General features: G+C 39.0%; 1 protein-coding gene across 5 annotated transcripts in view; it reads left to right on the top strand.

Annotated features, from left to right (window-relative positions):
• The window catches only part of LOC122866944 (cadherin-7-like), a 97,411-nt gene that overhangs the window by 68,345 nt on the left and 7,373 nt on the right, over nucleotides 1-21,693 (top strand). For all 5 annotated transcript variants that reach the window (XM_044177232.1, XM_044177233.1, XM_044177234.1 and 2 more), the window contains 4 exons: nucleotides 135-271; nucleotides 2,182-2,303; nucleotides 12,221-12,338; nucleotides 16,495-16,743. In XM_044177232.1, the coding sequence (XP_044033167.1) occupies nucleotides 135-271; nucleotides 2,182-2,303; nucleotides 12,221-12,338; nucleotides 16,495-16,743 (626 nt within the window). The remainder of the gene's footprint in view (nucleotides 1-134; nucleotides 272-2,181; nucleotides 2,304-12,220; nucleotides 12,339-16,494; nucleotides 16,744-21,693) is intronic.

The raw sequence follows: 21,693 nt of genomic DNA, 5'->3' as shown, positions 1-21,693 counted from the left end.
TTGTTTCACTCATGCTACAGAGTTACAAGTTTCTGCTGCATTTCTGAATTTAAGGTAATCTCCAGACTTGTGTTAATTATTTGTAATTTTTATAGGTATGTTGGTTGTGTGTATGGTTGTGTATTTTTATCCAGGTACTCCATCGACAGAAACACAGACTTGGAGCGCTTCTTTAACGTGGACGCTCTAAGTGGGGTCATCAGCACAGCCAAGCCTCTGGACCGCGAGGCCAACTTGGTCCATAACCTCACCATTTTCGCCATTGAGAGCCGTAAGTTTACTTACAGCACATACTGTACTCTAAAAATCTGCCATACCACTCAGAGTTGATGATTCGCTAAACCCTTCTCCCGAACAGCAATTGTCCAATCATAGCTTAGCAACCATAACTAGGCACGGCAGATCTGTCAAGCTTTTTACCCACTGTGTCAAAACTCGTCCTGGACATTATCAGAGGCTAGAACTTTAACAGCTCTGTCTTTATTGTATTTGAGGAAATTTACACTGCAGCAACCCCAGCCATTGGTACACAAGATAGAGTTACGTTTGCCAAACCTAACCCTATCTTGAGTAGTAGAGAAAGCCTTTTCTCTTGTAATGTTACAGTAAGTGAAAACAAACTTTCGCTTTTTGCAGCAGTTGTCATTTCAGCCTGCAAAATCAATGGTAGCTGGCTCGAAATGAGAAATCTGCTTTTGTCTACCTTTTATTTGAAAAATTACTAAGAATTTCAAGTGGTAAATCTGCAACCAGGGCTTAACAAATTGTCAGTTTACTTATTGGTGTCACTGTGAGAAAGTATATGAAACCTTAGATCCTATCTGTCCTCGTCATAATGTCCCATAGCCTTCTGTGCTGTGGACAGTGCAGTTGTTGGGGTTGTTGTAGGGCTGTCGGGGGGAATTTTAATTCACGCACAGGGCGGTCGTTTTGACCGCCATGTGCCCCTGAGCCGTGGGGACGAGATGCTGACTAAGGGTGGGCGATCTCACCCACGGGTGATCTATGTTAATGTTATGTGAAAAAGTGCCGCCTGCATTTTTGCTCATCTCTCAATGGCTCGAAGGACACGAGTGTCTTTTTTTCCCAGCGTTCCTATCATTCCACTGCCATCATGCAAATACAATGGACAACAGTCATCAGCACATGATCCGCTGAGTGCTCTAGACAGCTGCGTCACATCAGTATAAGTTAAAAAAGACAAACCAGCCTGTCAGCCTGGCAGTTCCTCTCATTTCACATCTTCAGACTGAACACTGTGTGAAAAAGGGTATTCATTTTTTTTATAACCTTTTTATCATTCTTTGCTTCAAAGATGTGTTTTTATTTACATCTAACAGCACACAGACACAGTACTCGGTTGATTCCCGAGTGTGAGCGCTTGCCTGATATAGCAACAAAGAGAAGGCAGCATATAATAATAGCCATATGAAATGTCACAACAGTCTTTCATGCATGAGGTACTGGCTTCTGACACATAGTGACACTCGGGCTGTTTCCAGCCAAAAACATCTTTGAGTTCATGGACTGGCAACGAAATCCACTGCCCTGTACGACTTATGACAGTATTTATAGTAAATGGGTTCTTTGTAACTGAAAAGAGTGCAGGGACTCTTTGGTTGAGGGATGTTGTGCATTTGAGCTGCAGTCACTCACATTTCAACCGCTCTGCGTGGACCACGGCAATGACAAGAAGTCTGTGGCCCGAGGCTCCACGCGTCCTTTTTATCACCATCAAATCAGCCGGCTGAATGTCAGCACATCATCTCTGGCCGGCATGGCGGCAACGCCAGGCCAGATCATCCTCTTGCACTCAGACGCAGCCATTTAGCCATCAGTGTGTGTCAGGCAAACAGAGGCGTGAAGCCCACTGTGCAAGATGGCTCATCTGCACAAGACAACAAGCCTGCACCAAGTGTAATCACTTTGGCTGATCTACAGCAGAGTGGGAAAGGACGCCAGCTGTTGGAAGCACACTGCATATTTCATTACAGCTGCACTTTTTTCCCTCCTCCTTTCTGATTAATTAAAACACATGAGGAAGATCAATATTCCATAATATTCCATAATTTGGCATCAAGTGCATCAACGCAAAGTTAAGGCAGAGTTAAAGTGTTTAAAAGAAAGTTTGCTGAATGCTGTGACATGAACAGTAGGCTCTCTTCTCTCTTTCTCTTTCAGAGGATCCAACCCAAATTGGAAAAGGAATATCCCTCATCACAGTACTGGACATAAATGATAATGCCCCGGTCTTTGCCATCGACTATGAAACTCTCCTCTGCGAAAACGCCATGCCAGGACAGGTAAGACCCAGAAATGTGTCTGCATTTGGTCTAGCTTCCCTTCCTTTTTCTCTCTCCACACTCGCTTGAAGTTTGACTCACAAAGACAGCCTGCTGACTCTCAAGGCCATTAAAACTCTTTCTTGTTTTTCTCCTCAAAACAAGTCCACTGTGCATATATATGCTTCACAGCTCGAGGTCATTCCAGGGAGACAGCATCATTATTATGAGACACATCCTTAAGATATAATAGCAGGTATGGTACGTGTTATCGTTCATTAGAGATGTTACTCTCATTCCATACTGTCAAAGCCAACTAAATTAATGGCAGTGCTTGACTCTGCCTGTGGTCTTAATCCACAATATTATCACGGCGTAATGTGATATCTCATGCTGGGATGGAGTGGTGCTCTGCCGCAGTTTGACTTTCCGTTCTGAAAACCTCTGTAATTAGATGATCACCACGGTGGGCAGCGAGTCGGGAAATGCATCAAAATATCACGCAAAGAGACCCAGAGAGATTTCAGGGTTTGGAGATTTGGTCCAGGAAAAGAAGGAGGGAAAAGAAGCTGTAGCCATGCAACGCATTTTCCCTGTGTTTAGCATTTGGCCTCATTGTTGTTAAATGACTTGTGTGTCTGCAGCGGCGATTCGTCTGCTCTTGGCATTTGGAAAATACAATCAGAGGCGAAGGGTAAAGAAGGCGTGTAGATCTGACTATGTACAATTGATCAGAATGATGCATTGTATTGGAAATGGCTATTAGGCCCTTTTAAATATGTTATTTGCATTCATATTTTGGAGTTGTTCGTCACCGTGCTCATGGGAGGGTGAACTAAAATAGCAAATGACTTCATTTGCAAAAATGAGAGACAATATTTCATGTGTGCATGATGCTTGACCACAATGTGGCTCTTTTTTCAGGGAGGTCACGGAGCCTTACAGCTGATTGTTGTTGCTGTGTTGATTTTTTTAGATGTTTTTGTGTTTGTCTCTTATTTGTTTTGTTCTGACTGAATTGCAGAAAAAAACTTAAATATTACAGTACACACAATTCAACCTACCTTGAGGTATTTTGAGATATTGCTAAATCTAAATTTATTTAATCAGATTTTAGCCTTAGGGTGCAGAATATTTGCTGGAATAGAAATCATTATTGAAGAATGCATTCTACCAGTGCTGATTGTCTATTTTTGGTTAATGATGCTGCCACTTATCCTGAAATGATTGTTGTTGCTCAGTGATATCAAATTTAGAGCAAGCATAACAACTATCTATCAGCCATCAATATACCCTGATTTAAAATTCAACACATAATTTGTACATTTCTCCCCACTAGCGCCTGATAAATTATGGCACAGAGCCTATGACAATACTGAAACAAAGTCATTCCCCAACAATCAAACCGGCCCTCAGGACATAGCAACAGCCATGGCCCATGACAGCATCATCAGCAGGAAAAGGTACAGCAAATCTGTAATTACTTAGCTGAAGCAGACAGATTGCTTACTCAGTGCCAGTGATAGCTGAGCTGTGAGGTCCTCCCTAGGTGTAGCTAGGAGCTACTCTGCTGTGAAGCGAGGAGCTGCTGGTGACAGAGGCCTTTGTCCTCGTCCACCCAGCGAGAAGATGTGCTGCATTCGAAATCTGGCCATAAACTCTTAAAGTGATGTTGTCACAAAATGAGCTGCTAGTTTTAACACGCTAATAGTCAAGACACTGGCAACATTTTAAAGTAGTGTGTATTTGTGTGTGTGGAAATGTTTAACCTGCTTTATATTCAACTGAGAGACATTGCTTCCCACTTTTTGCCCAAAGATCTGCATGCAGGCATTTAGCTAACTTTGTACTTATTTAGCAAGTGAGCAAGTAAGTAAGTTAGTTACTTAGTTAGTTAGTAACTTGACTAAGATTCACCACTCACAGCACAAAAACAAGGTACTGAAAACGGACATCAAGAACAGAATGCAGTTCTGAAAAATTATAAAATACGAATAAGCACTGGGTACAAAAATCTCTCTTTCCTTTATTTACTTTATTACATGGTGGGTATAACACGTGAAATCTCCAAAAACATTTCCATGTTCAATTCACATGACAAACATGTGAATTTGTGCTTCACTTGGGATAAATTCACATGTGCTTTGTCATCTCCTTCACCTTATTGTTAGAGTGAATGACCACTAGAGACGAGAAGTGCTTGTTCTCATTTTTATTTTTCACTAATTCCAGTTTCTATTCATTCCCATTCAAATAAAGCCTTCTGTTTAGGCAACACTGAAGTGCACCAGTGGGATTGCACCTCCAGACTGAATAATGAAGGCAGGCAAAATGGAAATTTCATGATGAAATTTACACCCAAAAACACATACAGAGCAAAGGGAAGGAGAGAGGTTGACATTTGAATGCAAAACCCTGTTTGAATTACAACTAGGTGTCGGCTGTCTGTTAGCAGACAGACTGGGTGGACTCGTAACCTGTCAGATGTGCGCTCTACCAACCCCCTGATTCCTAATTAATTAAAATGCTCCTGTTGTGTACTGTATGTCCGGCTGTAGCAGTGAACAGTTGGCTGTACTAACTGCGTCTGCTTCCCTGTAAAGCTTTGTTAAAAATCTCTGTCACGCCCATTGGCTTATTCACAGCTGCGACAAAGATGAAATAATAACATTTGCCAGTTGGGGCCGAGGTTGACTCTGTGGCTCTGTAGCACAGATTAACAGGGAGTGCAGGGATGGAATAACCTGCCATTTTTCAGGCCTAATTAAGGCCGTCTCGTGGCACTGGCTCTCTCCAGAGATGCCACTTGTTACGCATCATCGGTGCGTCTGTCTTCTGCCATAATATTAATTGATATTATGATGGGGTGGAGGGGGCAGAGGCAGTGGGGCTGGTAGGGGGGTCACGTTGTACAATCACTTCAGTGTAACCATTACATACATGAGTGGACTTGGCATTCTGCTGCCCCCAATCTGCTCCCCTGTCCCTCCCTGCGCTCCTGCAGCATCCCCGAGGAGGCTCAGCATCCTCCTGAGAATTGTGAATGTTGGGTAGTCAAGAACAGAGGTTTTCATGTGAGGCGTGCCTCCGCAGGGGGGTGCGTAGGGAGAGATGTGAGGCAAAGATACTTTGTGAGGTGAAAGAGACGTTCTAAAGATGTTCTAAAAACAAGTCACTTATTGTAGTTTGGCCCATTTACCAACACGTTCAGCAGTTAGAGCTGCAGCAGTGGCTGTGACACACAGCTTATGGAAGCAATTGAGGTACAAAACCCTTGACACCTGATTGCCGCAATTTGTGTCACACATTGTACTCGTCTCTGAGTCATAACTCAGTCAAATCTGAACACACAAACATGATACACATATTTTTTATTTCAGTGTGACTCAGACTTCCCGAAGATATCATTAATGACTCCAATGTCCATTGCAATTAAACATCCATAAATCTGCTTACAAATCATAGAAAAAAGACATTCCTTATAACTCTAGAACTTACCTGGGAATCATCACATTTTAAAGTTTTCTTCAGTATGAACATAATCCAGTGACAGTTGTCTGTACATCCATGGGTACATTGCGAACAGGAACTGCTAATAGCTAATTCTGTATACTTTTAATGGTGCCAATTTGGCTAAGAAATCGGGGGTCAAGTTGTAGCTCACAGCTAACTAACTGACTCCATGGCAATATTGTACTTCCTGTTTGGATTCCCCAAAGCATTAAGGGTGGAAGTCATTCACAATTGAGAATGACTTCCGGATGGGAGCCAAAACGTCTTGAGGGTGGTATACTTCCAAAACATAGAGAATTATTATCCTCCAAATAAAACTAAGACAAAGAATAATCATAGGAGTTAAAAATAGCCATTAATATTGACAGAGCAACACGAAAACACTGGAAATATTGGCACACTCTCCTCTATCAGATATTTACCCTGTGTTTGAGGGGGCGCAGTTTTGTCTGAGGGCAGGCCCACAGTGTCAGACTTTGAAAACTCCTGGTCAAGAAAATTTCTAATGTTTCTTTTTACTCCCCTGATCAAAACTACTTCACTTACTGCTTACTGTTGCCTCAGCTGTCTCATCAATTACAAAAACAAACAAAAACATCTTCACACCTCTAGTTGTTTATCCAAATTAGCGGTTTATCATAGGTGTTGCATCAAGGTGGGAGAACTGATATGTCAAGGTGCAAGGAACGTGGAAAACATTAGCATGTGGCAGCATACTGTCTGTTCTATAAAAAGATGGAATATGGAGCAAATTTAATCTCAGATCTCACCAGGAGATCACGTTAGCCTCAGCAGTTCTGGCTAGACAGGATCATGCCAACAAACATGCCCATGTCAAGACGAATCTCAGCAAATGATTCAAATAATCGATGTGAAATGAGAGAACCGGCTTAGAACAAATGAAAAGAGATTGAAAGATGACATTTGCTGTATATTGTACATATTGATTGCCATTAAAATGTATATGTGTGTGTGTGTGTGTGTGTGTGTGTGTGTGTGTGTGTGTGTGCGTGTAAATACATGATGACAGCTGGGTGGGATGTGTGAGCGGGATGTGTGATTTGTTGGTGAACAAAGTCGTAGGTGTCACATGTGGGTGATCTTCGGGGCGTCAATGTTATAGGAAGTCGAGGCGGAGCGGCGCAGAGTGAGGGATGTGAAAAAAGCGGGACCACCACTTCCTTCGTCAACACAGCCCGTGGTGACAGCTGTCTTATCGCCATGGCAACAAGTGCCACCAATTTGATGCAATGCTTATTTATACTCTTAGTTCAACTTTCAAGCGACTGGCTTGATCTTATTGTAAGACTCATACGGTTGACTATCTGATAATTAGACTTTTAAGACAATATAACACTTGTAACTAGACTTTAGATTTTAGAGACTTGAAGGAGTAGATTCTAAAAATGCAGTGCAGTGTTTACTCTGCTGTTGTCAAAGAGGGGAAAGTATTATTCAAGCTCGTTATCGCTCAGATTTCTTCACACACCAAAGTCTCCCAGTCTAGCCATGCTACATTAGCTGACATTACTTTCCTCATTATAGAGGCCACATTTCTAACTGTCTCTGCAGTGAGTCTAAATCGGCACAGAAACACCTCAGCTAAAAGGAGCACAGATGCTTTGTGTCATAGTTGCAGTGAATTATGGTCATTGTAGTTCACTAACATACTTCAGGTGTTTGGGAGAATTAAATCTTGATTGTTTGAACTGCACAATGCATCTGTGAGAACAGACACATTTTACTTGGCAGGATGTTATTTGTGGTATTACTGAACAGTCAGTATTTGGTCTGTGAAGGTTCAGCTCAATCAGCCAGGTGGTTCGATGTCCAAACATCCAAAACACAAGTCTTCAATCAAAAAGCACAGAGCTAGTATTTGGCTTTAGATTAAAGACAAAAGTTTTTTTGATTATAGTTGAAACTCATATCTAGGGCTGGTAATCATTTTCAGTATAATACCTAAAGTTTCATACCAATACCTTATTGTGGAGAATATACATGAACAGTTTTTCTACCAAAATCTTTTTTTTATATTTAACAATATATGCTAAACTGCTCATTGCATCAGAGAACTTTGCCTAAATAAAATTTCTTAAAAATGTCAAATTTTTTTATTTTTAGGTCTGTCAATTCCAAATTTGATGTTTTAATACTCAAAACTACGAACACATTTCAGTTGGTTCTCAAAAAGTATTGAGGTTCGATACCTAACCCCTTTTTTATTTAATAAAATATATACAAAATTCAAAGTATCGATGGTGATACAGATGCATTTCCATCCAAAGTTCTGAGTTTTAATACCCAGTACCTCTGAAAATGGGGCATTTGCCGTAATTAGACTGCTAAAGAGAAGGGTTGATAACTGTTTGTCAGGTGTCACCTATGTGTTGACAATGCCAGCACTTTCTAACTTTATCACTTCAACAAAAGAAGTATAGTCACTTTTTATTTTACATATTAGTTGATGTTAATGAGGTGAAACAACTTTGCATGTGACTGTCAGGATAAGTTAGGTTACTCAGACATGTCATCGTTGTTAGTGGTGCTATTTGTTACAGGACAGTGGTCCCCAACCTGGGGGTCGGGACTCCCCATAAGGGTCGCAAGATAACACTAAGGGGTCATAAGATTAACATTATAGTAAAGTAGAAAAAACATATTTCAGCTGCACAACATTGTACATTTTATTCAGAATTTGTTCTAAGTTTAGCTTTTTTTGTGTTTTGCGAACTACTGTGAATTTTACCTTAAAGGACTAGGTTTGAGAGTTAATTTAGAAACAGTGTCACCATTACATAGACAGCACTGATAAGTTGATTTTTCAACTGTAAAATGTTCCGCTCAGTATGTATCTTGGTCACAATAAAAAATTGACTATTGGCTGATATATCATTATCGGATTTTTTAAACTCCCAAATATTGATATCAGTATCAGCCTCAATAATTCAGCATGGGTTGGGCTATAGTGGACAGTGCTTCATTTTAAGAGATCACATGTAAAAAATGTTGGGAATCACTGTTTTAGGACACTATTTATACCCCTGAATAGTTTTTCACCGTTTGAAATATATATATATATATATATATATATATATATATATATATATATATACATATCTCCTCACAATTTTTGCAATGAATGCGTATGCATATGTATGTGTGCATGCATGCCTCTGTTGTTTGCACATTCTCCTACTCCTTCTCCTCCAAATAGAGACACCTTTGTCCTTTTATATCCTTTTTGATCTGACGTGCAGCCATGTGTAAACTGAAAAAACCTTTAATTCTGTGATTCATAGGCCTCCTCAGTCTTGCCTTGCGACAGGCACCAGTCTGCCGCAGCTGTTAATGTCTTTCAGTGAGAATTTATGCCTACATCCATGCCTCTCTCCTCCTGTCTGCTACTCAACCCATTAGAGAATTCCCCACCAAGGGTTCTCTGGAACGCCTTGCATCAGAGCCACACTAATGAAAGGCATTATACATTACAAAGTGTTTGATTTAAGGATGATTTACAGTCCTTTCCTGCAGCAGTAAGGAATGGAAACCTTCTTAGAGATAAGCTCTGAATTCATCTGCAATATTCAAAGGACATCAAAAGGTTCAAATTGTGTATAGGAGGTGTCGGTGTAAGAACCACATAGAAAGGTTTCTATCAAGATATGAAATTTCCATAACAGAGTGAGAGGCTTGTGAGTTATTATGAACCCAGAATCAATGGCAGCTTTCATGATATGCAGCCGAGCCTGCATACACTGCATGTTTACGTGCTCAATTGTTGCTTCTACCTGTCACTGATCTGGTGCTGACACAAACATCTCTTCTTTCTGTATATACTGATATCGCAAATGTTCTTGAACTAGAGCAGATAACGTTTTTGCATTTCTTGCTTCCCACATAAATTTCCCTTGTGCTGCAATACCAGACAGTAAACAAAAAAAGCATACTTTGTGATTGCTTTTGCTGATGAAAGAGCAACTATTTTAATTTTGTTTAGAAACAGAGTAAAATATTCATGAATTTTCACCCTGCCTGCCAGTTTTAATAATTGGCAGGATGTCGTTTACCACCTACACCAATCCCTAATACCTGACAGCCTGTAACCAGCAGCATTTAATCACAGCTGACAACTGATAATCCATGTCTCAGCACTGATGGATCATTGGCTGTAATTTTTTTCTTCTTCCTTGCCCCTTTTTACTTTTAATTTTTTATTTATTTTGTTTTTGTCTTGATGTTAGACGCAGAGCTGTTTGTGGCTGGGAGATGTGATAATTTAGTGTGAATTGCTTTTAAGAATCTCTTGGATCCCGTCCACGGGTGTGAGTTGTCACAGGGTTGAGATTCTAGATTGCCTACAAAGGATTCAGGAGGCTTGATCTAAATTTATAAGGACACTGCTGCAGTAACACCCACTTTGATGGCCGTCATGGTGGCTATCATTTGTCGTCCATATGGCATGTTTGTGTATGATATGCTTCTCCTGTACAGCATGTACTGAGTGAGATTTTTCTCTTTTTTTCTTGCTGCAGCGAAGGGCTGTTGTACAGAAGGCGCTGAAATGAAATAACTTGAAGAGATAACTTGATTTTCAGATACCACATTTGTATGAATAAAAAATAATTACAGCACATGCTGGTGGGTGTAAATAAATTGGTTTATTTGGTAATTTGATTTCCTGCATTATTTATAGTTGTCAACACTGCTATATAATAAAAGGAGTAAGATTCTGTTTAGTCTTGGGTTCAGAGGCAAAATAAAGTGGGCCGAAACAAATAGGGTTCGCTTGTTTAACTCACAGATATGAATGTTTGTCTTGCATTGCCTCAAGCAAGAGCAGTTCTTATCATGAGTCACTTTCATACTTGTACTAATGACGTAGGAATGCCTGACTGCATAGCATATGCATTTATTTTGAAACACATCTGCTTAAAAACATTTAGTGGACCGACCTGATATTTTGTTGAAAGGTTAGTTGTGCTGAAATCAACCTGATTGAAAAAATCTCTGGCCCTTTGTTGAAGTACTGTACATAAAAATAAATAAATAAATTACCAAGGTGCACAGCACAGCAGTTTTCAAAACCAGACCTTTTCAGGTGACTTCAATCCAGGAAGTTAGCTTCAGAAAAATCACTCCAAGCATGTGTCCTGTTTGTGGTTTTCATATCTAATTGTATTTTTATGATTTACTGTTTTGTTTTAGAGGAAGCAAATGCATAACCACCAAAAGTCTGATGACTTCATGTAATAATTTTTCAAAAACTGAAAATTGCCATGGAATACAACATTTTCTGATTATAAACTGATGTCATTATGATAAATCTAATGTTATTTCATTGTATATTTGTTGTAGTTATTATATTAGTATGATGGTTTTGTTACTTTTTCAATGAAATACAGTCACTAATCAGGTAAATCCAGGGTGAAACTGAAGTTTATAGGAAATATTTATGTAAACATGCTAGGGGTGGCTTATAGAAAAAAGAGCATCCATCGCCCAAAAAACTGTTGTGATGTTGGCCCCACGTCACAGATGAGCAAGACTGATCTAGTTCTACAAACACTGAACTGCAAATTATTTAATTTTGTGTTGTTTATAAATGACTGTTATTTCATTTATTCATCTTTAAAAAGCTCTTGTCCATAAAAGGAGATGTGTAACTAGAAAATGTCTTTTATTTCACTAAAATAGAGACAAATTAAAGCAGATTGTTAAGAGTACTTTTACTGTAATTGGACATCACAACGGGTTGGTAGAGATTAATGTTTACCATAAAGGGACATCTCAACAGTTTGGTAGAGGCTCATAATTTATAAACTGTGTTGTCAGTTAAAAAGAGTAACATTTGACTTTTGTTAGTGCCCAAAGTAACTATAAAATGCAAAAAACAAACAAACAAAAAAACAAATTACATCATTTTTTTTCCATTGGATGTTGGTCTGGGTGCTGGGACTGAGAGAATAGACTCTGGACTATGATTTGCTTTGGAGAAATCACTTCCCAAAAGAAAACACTTCATCCCTAAGAGGGTGCCAAGCTCTTGCCAAATAAGCACTTACTGTATTTCAAGAGATAAATGAAACAAAACCAAAGCCAAACATTATAAAACAAATCTTTTCGATCAATCAGAATCAAGTTGACTTTCTCCAGTTCACTCACACCGTTGCTTGGCCTTTTAAGAAAGATTTATGCCTCCATATATATAAATCTATGACAGTGAAAAGTGATGCATATACAAAGGCTTAAAGACAATGCTGTCCTTAAACACATATTATACCATAGCGCTTACAGCATGCACATATTAACCAATTTACAGCTTGGGTTAACACCTAATCAGGCAGTGAGATGAGATAAAGATCAGCAAGGTAACTAATCTTGAATGTCTTTTTTTTTTTTTTTTGTGTTCCTGTTGTCCTCAGGTGATCCAGACCATCAGTGCGGTGGATAAGGATGAACCTCTGAGTGGTCATCGCTTTTATTTTGCCCTGGCTGCACCTGTTGCCGGCAACCTCAACTTCACTCTGCGAGATAACAAAGGTGCAACAACCTGGTGTTACTGTTATTTTGTGATTATTTGTGGTTAAAATGTATTAATTTTTCTATTTTCTCTTGCCTGCTTCTGTCAGTAAGTTATAAAGTGTTTTTGTATCTGATTGCAGGCTGTCGGGAGACGTTATACACCTAAACTGAAAGTGAATTGTTTTGACAGTTGATTGTGTGAGAAAGAGGCTGTTAAATCCTTTTTAGAGGAGTTTCAGTCAGCACCATCAGACCTGTAGCAAACACTGTCACTATGCTAGCTAAGAGGCTTGTTGTGTCATAACGGGCAAGTGTCAATTTTATCAAAATCTTTCTTCATTTGTTAATACATCCATCCATTTTCTGCTGGTCCAGGTCGCATTAATAAAATTAAAGGAGAGGATCACAATTTTTCAAGTCTGTCTTTAAAGCAATAGTCAGGTGCCCATATGGACAGTGAAGCAGTTTTTTTCTTAGTAATCATTCCTCCTGTTCATAGTGGACATTAAAAGATCCTTTTCCCTTCTAAAAGATCCCCCATATGAACATTGAAACAGGGAATTTTGTACTAAAAACACTAATTTTGGAAGGTCTTCACTTAATTTGTTTCATATTAGCTACAGATAAACTTGAATTAATTTTTACACAAAATGATGACTGGATTTTGTCCCCCATCATCTACATTGACACCTCATTAGTAAGGGATCATTGAATGGACCGGAGGAACGATTACAACAAGAACAACCTGTGTCAATGTTCATATGGGCACCTGACTATTGTTTTAAGTCAGACTTGAAAAATTGTGAACCTATCCTTTAATAATGTAATTAGAAATTATTGGTATAAACTGCTGGGAAGTAATGAAAAAATGTGATATAACAATAAATAATTCTAGTTCTTATCGTCCCTACTGGTTTCCCATCATACTTTCATACTTTAGACAGTATGATCATAAAACAGGTATTAAATTTCATTCTCTGTGGTCTTAAAGTCTTAAATTTAACTTGGTGAACTCTGCAGAAACCCTGAAGTCAGTCACCAATTTAAAGTTATGCTAAATTTCTACGTCCTTGTCAAAGCTCCAATTGTCAGATCAATCCTGTTGCATGCAGCTGCTAGATCAAAAACTCCCTTGAGAAAATTGCCAGTTGCCTTCGGAGTCTGTAAAAGGTGTTGGTCAAGTTAGGTATGGTCTATTTGCTGCTTACTTCCTTCGAATTGAGCCTGGCAGCAGTGCAATTGACACTTTGGCCATTGCTCACTCCGGCTCTCTATATCTGCCCTGCATCAGGACACAATCTACTCTGCAATCTGACTCAGAAGAAGTACAGAGTAACTGGTGCCTGCCGGCATGCCCAGCCATGCCAAATGAAACCATAATTCTGCTATGACAATGCCCTCACTACCCTTTTTTGTAATTGTTCATCAAAACTGAATGCAAAAACAAACTTCTGCAATTGGAGCACATCTGAGATAACTCAGTTTGTGCCACAATCCACTACACCACAACCTTGTTCTGCTTAGTGCAAGGTTATATCACAGAATAACTTTAACGCACATAACGCACATGATGAAAACTGCCTTTGTACCATTATGATTTACTCACAACCTACAAGCAGTGGGCAGTGGGAAGTGTTCATTTGCATATAGCTTTAAAGACATGAGAATTGTGCCTGACTCCATCATCAGTGACTTATATGAATCCCCACTGCTATAAAAGCGTGCAGAGCTGACACACTCTTAGGTAATGCCCTGAGCTGAGTGTTTTGTTCACACGTGTGGGTGCTAAGGCTGCCATGTTTCATATAAGAGGAAGCAGCAGCTGCCAAGTTGTGCCACAGTAATCCAAGTGAGTGCAGACCTGTGTTACATGATGTTGAAGGTACCTCTCAGCAGATTACGAGCGATTTGGCTGGAAGACGTTTTTTGATAGCTTTGTTTAAGGTTCTGTTTCCTTGGTTTCAGTATGTTGTGTATGTAAATACTGTATGTATATACAACAATATATACCACCAATTGGACAATTTAGTTTGATTGTGTTTTTTATCATTTAATTCCAACGTTTTCTACAATATTAGCACAAGTCAACAACGATATGGTTAAGGTTAGGGAGAGATTGGGGATATGGAAAATAAACTATGGTTAAGGTTTTTCAACTAAAAAACTTGGAATAGTTCAACATTTTGGGAAACACGCTTATTTGCTTTCTTGCAGCGTTAGATGACAAGATCAATACCACTCTCAAATCTGTCTGTTAAGTATGAAACTAGACTTTGGACAGAGTCAGGTGAGCTGTTCCCCCCTGCATCCAGTCTTTATGCTAAGCTTAGCTAACCTGCTGCTGACTTCATGTTTAAAGGACAGATAAGAGAGTGGTATCGATCTTCGTATCTAACTCCTTGCAAGAAAGCAAATACGTTAAAGGAATGGTTAAAGCCCCTGAATATTTGGCTTTAAATCTTAAGCATTTCTCTGAAACATACTTATTTTGACTAAATATGCAAAAAAAAAAAAAAAATATCTTTAGGTATAGTTGAACACTTAAAATCACATGGCATGTGTGGGTGTGGTGTGATCAGATTTGATTGACAATGACCAACTGTCATCAGATTCTTATGCAATGTTGTTAAATTCTGATTGGTGTACAGAATGTGACATCACCACTTTCTAACTGATCCCGCCCCCTTCAAACCAGCAAGAAACAAGAAACAGAAACCTTTAATGTAAAATAGCCCAAAAATGTCCTAACATTGCCAGAATACAGTGTGGTCATGTAGGAACTCGTCACTTATAGTAAGAAGCTGATTGAGAAAATTGGTTTTCAGGGACTTTAAGGTAAAGCAACTAAAACACTGGTTAAAATTAGGGAAGGGTTGGGGCTAGTGTTCGGGAATAGGAGTGAGTGCAGGTCAGTGATGGGACCCGAACTCCGGTCGCCCTCTTTCAAAGTTGCACACACCATACACCTGTCCCCTACCTCGGCCTCCTTTCGTGTGCCCTTTCTGTCCACTTTGCTACATAAAGGGCACACTACTTTATGCATTGGAATTGTGCACAATCATCCAATTGGAGTGCAATTCCTTTGGATACTGTCCTTGTTTATGGGGAAGACCCTTTCCTGTTTTAACACGACAATGCCCCAAGCACAAACAAACGGTTTTCCCAGTTTGCTATGGAAAAATTTGACTGACCTGAGCCCTGAACTCAACTCCATCCAATACGTTTGGGATGAACTAGAGCACAGACTTCAAGCCAGGCCTTATCGCCCAATATCATTGCCTGACCTCACTAATGTTCTTGTGGCTGAATGGGAGGAAATCCCTGCAGACAGATTCCACTATCTTGTGGAAAGCCTGAAACCAGAAGATTGGAGGCTCTCATTGTTCATGGTTTTGGAATAAATTATGTAGCAGTCACATAAGGGTAACGTTCTAGTGCCTACATATTCTTGCCATGTGGCTTAATGCCTCAACATCAAATTTTTACTTGTATGTGTTTTCTGCCCTGCTGCACGCAGATGTCTCTTGAGGACAAATAATAGACACGGCCAAATGTTTCACGTTTAGTACCAGAACATATTTAAGTGTTTTATTATCAACCCATCACAGTTGTTACCAACCAACTGTGTGTTTTTCTTCAGCCGTGTGAACATTTTGCTGATTTGACTAATGTGGCATTTACAAAAGAAGCCATCTCTATATTAATTTTTCCCTTGTTCTAAGACTCTGAGAACAAACCTAAGAGTAATCTGAATATCGCTTAGTTGTCCTTCAAGGCGAAATCTATTGAAGTAGTTGTCATGAAATGGCTGTTTTTAGCTGGTGTAATGGCATATTGTTCGCCTCTTAGATTTCATATAAGATTTACCATCAAACCAAACCTGTTATTAGCCAACAGGTGGTCAAGACCAGGGAGAGACGCCACAGCGTGTCATATAATGAATTGTGTTAATGACACCATCTGTTGGCATTCCTGCTTTTAATACTGTAAAATCATTTCAAACTGCATAACCAAAGCACAGCAATCATTATAGAATAGATGTTAAGCCTCCTGCTAGTCATATATATGCAATTTGTTGTTCATTTAAAGCCAATAAACTTGATATGCAAGCAACAGCTTTCCATCTTTTTTTCTTACAGGTCTGACCAATGTATGCTTTTCCTCTATTTTGCAGACAACACAGCGTCCATATTGACAAAGCGAGGGGGTTTCAGGAGACGGGAGCAACCTGTGTATCGGCTGCCTGTGTTGATTGTGGACAGTGGGAGTCCTGCCCTCAGCAGCACAAACACACTCTCAGTGCGTGTGTGTGACTGTGACTCTGACGGTGTGGCCTTGTCTTGTGGAGCCGTGGCCTACACTGCAACTGGCCTGAGCACCGGCGCCCTCCTGGCTATTTTAGGCTGCATCATCACACTTCTGGGTAAGATCTATATAACCTCAGTGTCAGAGGCTTAAGTCCATGTAACAACTACTGGAAAAGGTTGGTATAAAGCTCAGAGTTATCATTACTGCACAGATGATGTTTTTGCAGCCTTGGCCACTATTCCTATCAGATATGAATACATTTTATTCAACAACTTAATTGTAGTTACCCAACAATATAACTGGGGGTTTGTTTACAACAAGTCTCATCATGGTGCTGCTTGTCTCACTGGTAGTGGTTGAAAACATATTTAGATCCTTTACTCAAGGTCCAGTGTGTAAGATTTGGTGGCATCTAGCTGTGAAATTGCAAATTCAATACCATTTGAATACTGCTCGCCTCACTCTCCCTTCAAGCTTGTAGGAGAAACTATGGTGGCCGTGAAAAATACCCTATCTAGAGCCAATGTTTGGTTTGTCCATTCTGGGCTCTTGTAGAAAATGGCGGTGCAACATGGCGACCTCCATGGAAGGGGACTCGCTCCCTATGTAGATAAAAATGGCTTATTCTAATGAAAACACAACGATTCTTATTTTCAGGTGATTATACACTAATGAAAACATACTTATAAATACTAAATTCCATTTCTGCCAATAGCTGCTACTAAATGTTACACACTGGACCTTTAAGTTAAAGTAGCAATACCACAATGTAAAAGTACTCCGTTAAAGGGAAACTGCATTCATAATTGTACTTAAGTAAAAGTATAGAAGTATCATCTGAAGTAGTACTTACTATGAAGAAAAATTACCCCCATGAGTGTTATATTTTTATATATTCTATTACTGGTTGTAACTAATTTGAACTGTTTTATGTAAGAGTTGCTGCGGTCTCAAATTTCTAACAACAGAGCAGGAAAACTATACTTTTAGCTTGAAATGTGTGTTTGTGGCCAAGTCAATTAGCCCTAATGGCTAATATGACAGACAGCAAGTGAAACCAAATCACTGTAAACACTGTTATGTCTTGAACTCTCGTCGTTGGACTGTTTGTATGTGACCAGCTGCAGCAGTGATACAGATGAGTTACAGATAGTAAGCAAATGAGCATTGCAGAAGCAGCATCACTTTCATCATTTAGGACTGTACAAAAATTATTTGGGTGGAGACAGGGGGCAGAATCTTAAATTTAATAAAAAAAACACCTTCCCCAGCGTTACTAATAATTTCTTTGGACCCCCCCCCTTGACTTAAAATGAAAAAAAGAAAAAAACAAACCATCACTTCCAATATTTCAAAATTACATATTATTGACAAACATAACAAAATGGTGAATGTTCGAATATTCCAGCAACTCTCTATTTTGGAATATTGTAAAATAAAATAAAAATATGAATGAAATCAGGTGATGCTATAGCCTGATATGTATAACATCAGATGTCTGATTGTGTTGTAGATGCTTCTTCCAGACTGCTGTTCCAAAGAGCACACAGTTAAAGAGCAAAACAAAAGCCATCTTTGTGATTTAACAATTGGATCTTTTTTTTTCTTTTTCTTTTACAATAAATCTCACAAGGGAAGAATTAATCTGGAATGAGAAAACTTTAAAAGACCCTCTCCTGCTTAATAAAATTCAGACTACCCTCCTTTCAGCAAATGGAGGGTAATAATATTTTTGTACAATCCCTTACCAAATCAAAAGAGTGGGCAGGGCATTGACAGCTTAAATAAACTCTAGCATAGCATCACTTTCGAGCTGTCTGCCTGAACTAGCTCGCAGGTTTTGTTCCATTTGTTTGTTAAGTTGCAGCTAAATACATATATATATATATATATATATATATATATATATATATATATATATATATATATATATATATATAATATAAGCTAACAACCTTTAAAGCAGTTTAGCTTTAAGTTCAGCTTTAAGTGGAGGTAATGTAGATATGTGCTGCACTACAAAACACTGCTTGCTTTAGTATTTATAACCCATTCAGACTTATATTTACTATTATGCATTCTTCATGCAGTTGAATGTGTGAGTGAAGCTTTGCTAGAATAGAGTTGGATCTTGAGGTCTGCACATGTCAAATCTGGGGTGAGTTATCGTCCCCTCATAGTTCCTCTTAGGTAAATACATGTGACCTAGGTCAGCCAGCTCTGAATAGCAGCCTGGATGTTTACAAGTAAGATACTACTGAAATCCTGCCAGCAGAATCAATTAACTAAAGCCGGTATCCTGGGTTTTGGAGGAATTTTGGAGTATTTTTAGTTGGCGTGTTTAGCTGGACCCATCAGATGGTAAAATTGGAATGGGTTGTTCGCTAAACTGAGTCAAGAACTGATAGAATATGTGGTCACCCATGGCTGTTACCTTGACTTTATTTAAAATATTTAATTCTGTTTGTCCAACCTTTGAGAAATGTAAGAGAATAAGATTATTTGGTTACGCTTTATTTGGATAGATATTCAACAATTCAACTGTTTCACAGATCAAAACGTTTTCTAGGTTTGGTTAGATTTAGGCACAAAAACACCTTGGTTAGGGTATGTTCATGAATTGTCATATATTCTCTATTGATAATCTGTTAAACATCTACAGACAAAGCGAAACTGTCGAAATTTTACAAATAGTCTATCAACTATCTGATGGCATTACTGTATATTCAATATATATTTTTAGTGTTTAAAAATGATTTAATATGAATACGTTCACTTAATTGGACACATAAATCAACACAAGGGTCTTCCTGATTTTTTTCATTTTGAAAGTATTTATACTATATTATTATATATATATTATTATACTCTCCAAAAACCTTCTATTGCCAGTTATGATTATGTGTCATTTATGTGACAGTGCTCCTCCTGCATTTGAGCACATTATACTAAAAAATAAAGTGTAATGATGTGCATTTTCATTGAGAGAAAGCAGTGCCTCAAGGCAGCCTGAGTAGGTGATGAGATTTTAGATTTTAGATCTTTTTCCCTTCTAAAGGAACCCTCATGATGTCTTCCCCCAGATACGTTTCAGTGTATTTTAAAACTTAATTCTAATATTTCATGAAGGTCATAGAGATAAGTACTGTATGGAATACTGCATTTCAAGGACAGGCTCTCCTCTGCTTTTGTTTTTTGTATTGTAACACCATATGTTAAGATGTGAGTAAACGGCCACTTGTAAATGAGAATTCATTAAAATAACCTCAAAGATAATGCAGCACTGAGCCATCACCTCCAGGCTGTAATATTGCTCATAAAGCCCACAGACAAAGCGTTGCCCCATCAGGGCAGAGTCGTAGTTTAACGCTCAGGTGATCTTCATTGAAAGCTGAGAAGGATCTAAACAGCATATACAATAACTGAAATGACTTCTTTGATGGGGTCAAACTTTGCTTTTTTTCCAGTCCTCTTGAAGTTTGCCTTCTTCTCATTGCAACAGAGAGTACTTTTGTGATAAATGAAACTTCAAAAGAGCAACAGGGGGAAATACGTGGCCACACAACCCTGAACCTGGCATCGCTAATGAAAGCTGGCTCTATTCTGTACAGCATGGCCTCAGGCTACAGGCTTAGAACTAATGGCCTCCAGTTTAATATACCTCCAAGTCGCCTTGTCTCTATGTTTGTGCGAGTGTGTGTGTGTGTGTGTGTGTGTTCTTAGCTGTCCCCATCAGTCTGTTTTGCTCAATTAGATCAGCCGCTTTCCTTCTTCTCTGTTTTTCCTCTTTGTGCATATTCTTTCCCCCCTCTCACAGCCCCTCCTTCTTACCTTCTATTAACAGCCCATGCGCAACCGCTCTGCCCAATCCTTTATTCTGATCTTCCTTGATGGTCTTCCATCAAGACCTCTTTCAATCATAGGTAGCAAGTGAGGCTGTGATTGCGTGTGATTGTATTGTTTTGGATGAGACACGTACCGGAATAAGACCCGAGCTGCATCTTGCTGCTGTCATCCTCAGGTGCTGTCAGTCTTAAATCTGCTTCTCCCCCCCACCACCACCATTTCCACCATCAATCTCTCTCTTTCTCATCAAATGAGAGGAACACATACTCCTACCAGCAACACACTGATTCTAGTTATCTGTCGTCATGTCTAATAACTACAATGCATGCTGCGCGTGGAGTGCTCTTCAGAGTGCTACTCCTCTACTTGTCTTTGGATTCATCAGTTGTGTCTGAGAACTTCAATCACAACAGTTGGTGCAAAGTGTGCAGTTTCCACCTACCTGCCTTTAAACCACACAAAGCTGTATGTGCATTAGCTTTGCCTCTACATACTCATAAGCTAAGTGGTCATTAATCATAGGTTGACATTTTTAGATTTAATTACTGAACTTGTCCTCTACTCCTTGCAGTAATATTCCTGAAAACGCCTAGGCACAACCATGTTTTTTGTAAATGTCATTTAAAACCTTTTTTTAAATGATACAATCACTTTTGGATGATACATCTAAACTACTGAGACGAACATTATCTTGTTAAGATCCACTGCCTTTTTTCCCAGTGCAAGTCTGGTATTGCTCAATCCTCCAGAGGGCCAATTAGGACATTACGTTGCACTCCATATCTCCAGACAGTTATTTCTGACTGAGTATTGCTTATCAGACTCATTCTATAAATCTTCATGTCCATTCATCAGTCTCTTATTTTACTGTGTCTCCTGTGTTAGCCCTCTGTCTGTGTCTCTATTTATGTGTCTGTATTCAGACAGCAGACAGTTTATTTTTCAAATGTGATCTTTAAGCTTGACTGTGCACATTGTAACCTGCAAATGGCCGCATCAGATTTGTGTGTTTTATCTGTGTAATTATTTGCTATCACTATAACACTGATTGACATGCTAAAAAGAAAGACAAAAAGGAAATCAGCCTGTTTTTAAACTGAGCAAGTCAATTAACAGCAGATTTGTCTTCATAATGACAGCCTGGCAAAACCTAAAAAGACCTCTTGTAAGGGAATTGGGAAAACATATGCAAAATAAAAACAGAAATGCTGAAAAGACC

The sequence above is a fragment of the Siniperca chuatsi genome, linkage group LG19, assembly GCF_020085105.1.
Source record: "Siniperca chuatsi isolate FFG_IHB_CAS linkage group LG19, ASM2008510v1, whole genome shotgun sequence".
Taxonomy (NCBI): Eukaryota; Metazoa; Chordata; class Actinopteri; order Centrarchiformes; family Sinipercidae; genus Siniperca; species Siniperca chuatsi.
This window is presented reverse-complemented; position numbering and strand designations above follow the sequence as displayed.